Genomic DNA, 2374 nt, shown 5'->3' on the forward strand with positions numbered 1-2374 from the left:
CACAGTGTTTCCACCTATGACTCCATCTTGGCGGAAGTCCCGGGCTTAGAAGGATTTAAAAAAATTTTTTAAATTCATTTTTAGAGAGAGGGCAGGGGAGGGAGCAAGAGAGGGAGAGGAACATTAATATGAGAGAGAAACATTGATCGGTTGCCTATCATACATGCCTTAATTGAGGGCAGAACCCACAATGCAGACCTGTGCCATGATCAGGAATCTGACTGGTGATCTTTTGCTTAATGGGACAACACCCAAGCCACTGAACCACCCCTGTCAAGGCTGAAGGTTGGAAGGATTTAGTACTGGGTCACCTGACTCAGTCCAGTGCTCTGTTCTTTATAACCTTGGGTAAGACATTATTAAGAACTTTGAGCCCTGGCTGGTGTGGCTCACTGGATTCAGTTCTGGCCTGTAAACCAAAGGATTGATGATTCAAGTCCCAGTCAGGGCACATGACTGGGTTGCTGGGAAGTTCCCCAGATTGGGGTGTGTGAGAGGCAACCACACAGTGATGTTTTGCTACCTTTCTTGCTTCCTCTCTTTCTCTGAAAATAAATAAATAAAATCTTTAAAAAAAAGAAGCTTGAAACATTTGTCAGCATTAGAAACTTTACTTTCAAATTCATGAGCCAAAGAAACAAAAAGCATCACACTATTCATTCTAGTTGACAAATAGTATATGAGGAAGATGTCATCCTGACATCAAATTTTAACAATGAGTGAATATTTCTTCCCACAAAAAATAAGGAGGGGAAGTTCAATAAATCTCATTTTTTGCCTTAAACCATGTCAAGAAACAAATGCAAGATGAATGCAAACATCCTTTGCTGTTGTTCACCAAAAATAAGATTATTTTCCTGAGTGACACATTTCAAAGTGCTGCTTTTACAACTTCTCTTAACAGCAGAAATAATCACTGTTTTTGAAGAAGAAAAAACCATAATCTGCCAAACCTCAAAAGTCGGGAAGTCCTCTAGGTCTGAGAGGTTTACCTCGCAGTTACCCACCTACTTCCTTCTCAAATCTGAAGACTGGGAATAAAGTTTGTTGAGTATTTTCCAGACAGCATTTTTCACTTCTTTGTTCCTAAGGCTATAGATCAAGGGGTTCAGCATGGGAATCACCACAGTGTAGAAGACAGACGCTATTTTGTCCGTAGACTTGTTGGAGCCAGGCTGCAAGTACATAAAGATGACCGAGCCGTAGAAGATGGACACTGCTGTGAGATGGGACGCACAGGTGGAAAAGGCTTTCTTCCGTCCTTCAGCAGAACGCATCCTTTGAATGGTGATGTATATGAAGAGGTAAGAGATGAGGATGACCAGCAGGGTGAAGAAGACATTGAAGCCAACGACACAGAAGACAACTAACTTGCTGATGTGTGCGTTGGAGCATGAGAGAGCCAGGAGTGGGGGGATGTCACAGAAAAAATGATTAATCTCATTAGAACCACAGAAGGAAAGTCTAAAGGTATCTGCGGAGTGGATGGACGCGTTGAGAAAGCCACAGACGTAGGAGCCGATGGTGAGGAGGGCGCACACACCTGTCGTCATGGTGCTGGTGTAATGAAGAGGTCTGCAGATCGCTGCATGGCGGTCGTAGGCCATGGAGGCCAGGAGGTAGCACTCAACAGTGGCAAAACCCACAAAGAAAAATAACTGAGCAGCACAGCCATTGTAGGAGATGACTTTGTTCCCTGACTGCAATGCAGCCACCATCTTAGGGGCTACGGCTGATGAGTACCCCAGGTCCACAAAGGACAGGTTACTGAGGAAGAAGTACATGGGAGTGTGGAGGTGGGAGTCTGCATGGATGATCACCATCATTCCCCCATTCCCGATCAGAGTGATGAGGTAGATGAATAAAAATACCAGGAGGAGGGGAACCTGAAGACTGGGGTCATCTGTTAATCCCAGAAGGATGAACTCTGTCACCTCGGTGGTGTTCTCCATTGACAGGAGCTTGAAGTTACCCTGGTGATGAAAGAAGAGAAGCCAGTGTAACTCAGATGTATAGCAGGAATTTGGGGATGTTATCGTCAGGAAGGGGGAGAATCTCCCCTTCTACCCTTCTGTAATTTTTACAGCTGAACTAGTAATAAAATAATAATGATGACACAAGACTAGATTAACAGGAGAAATTTAAGACTAGATTTAACACATGTACATGGGAAAATCACAGTATGATGTGATTTTATGATCACTTTATGATCATAAAATGAAGCTCAAAGAGATGATCAGACTAGGCACCTTTTTATACTTTTTCAGGTAAAGAGACAATAAATGTGTGAGAAGCTGATAGGACAAAGTTAGTGTTCATTAGAAAGGAATCTAAGCAAGGTTTGAGCTTAGGTAGTAAATTGGTAAAGCCTACA

The 2374-nt window shown here is 43.0% G+C and overlaps 1 protein-coding gene across 1 annotated transcript; it reads right to left on the reverse strand.

Moving 5' to 3' along the window:
- Positions 1-1007: 1007 nt before the first annotated feature.
- OR5B21 (olfactory receptor family 5 subfamily B member 21) lies at positions 1008-1967 on the reverse strand. Its single transcript, XM_037060590.1, has one exon. The coding sequence runs from the start codon at positions 1950-1952 to the stop codon at positions 1008-1010; it is 945 nt and encodes a 314-aa protein (XP_036916485.1). The 5' UTR covers positions 1953-1967.
- Positions 1968-2374: the final 407 nt, after the last annotated feature.

Source organism: Sturnira hondurensis, unplaced genomic scaffold, assembly GCF_014824575.4.
Source record: "Sturnira hondurensis isolate 20B ecotype Veracruz unplaced genomic scaffold, ASM1482457v3 Scaffold0011880, whole genome shotgun sequence".
Lineage (NCBI taxonomy): Eukaryota > Metazoa > Chordata > Mammalia > Chiroptera > Phyllostomidae > Sturnira > Sturnira hondurensis.

What these genes read in the sequence shown, in the direction of transcription:
- OR5B21 (XM_037060590.1), bottom strand. Translation starts at nt 1,952, where the DNA reads ATGGAGAACACCACCGAGGTGACAGAGTTCATCCTTCTGGGATTAACA.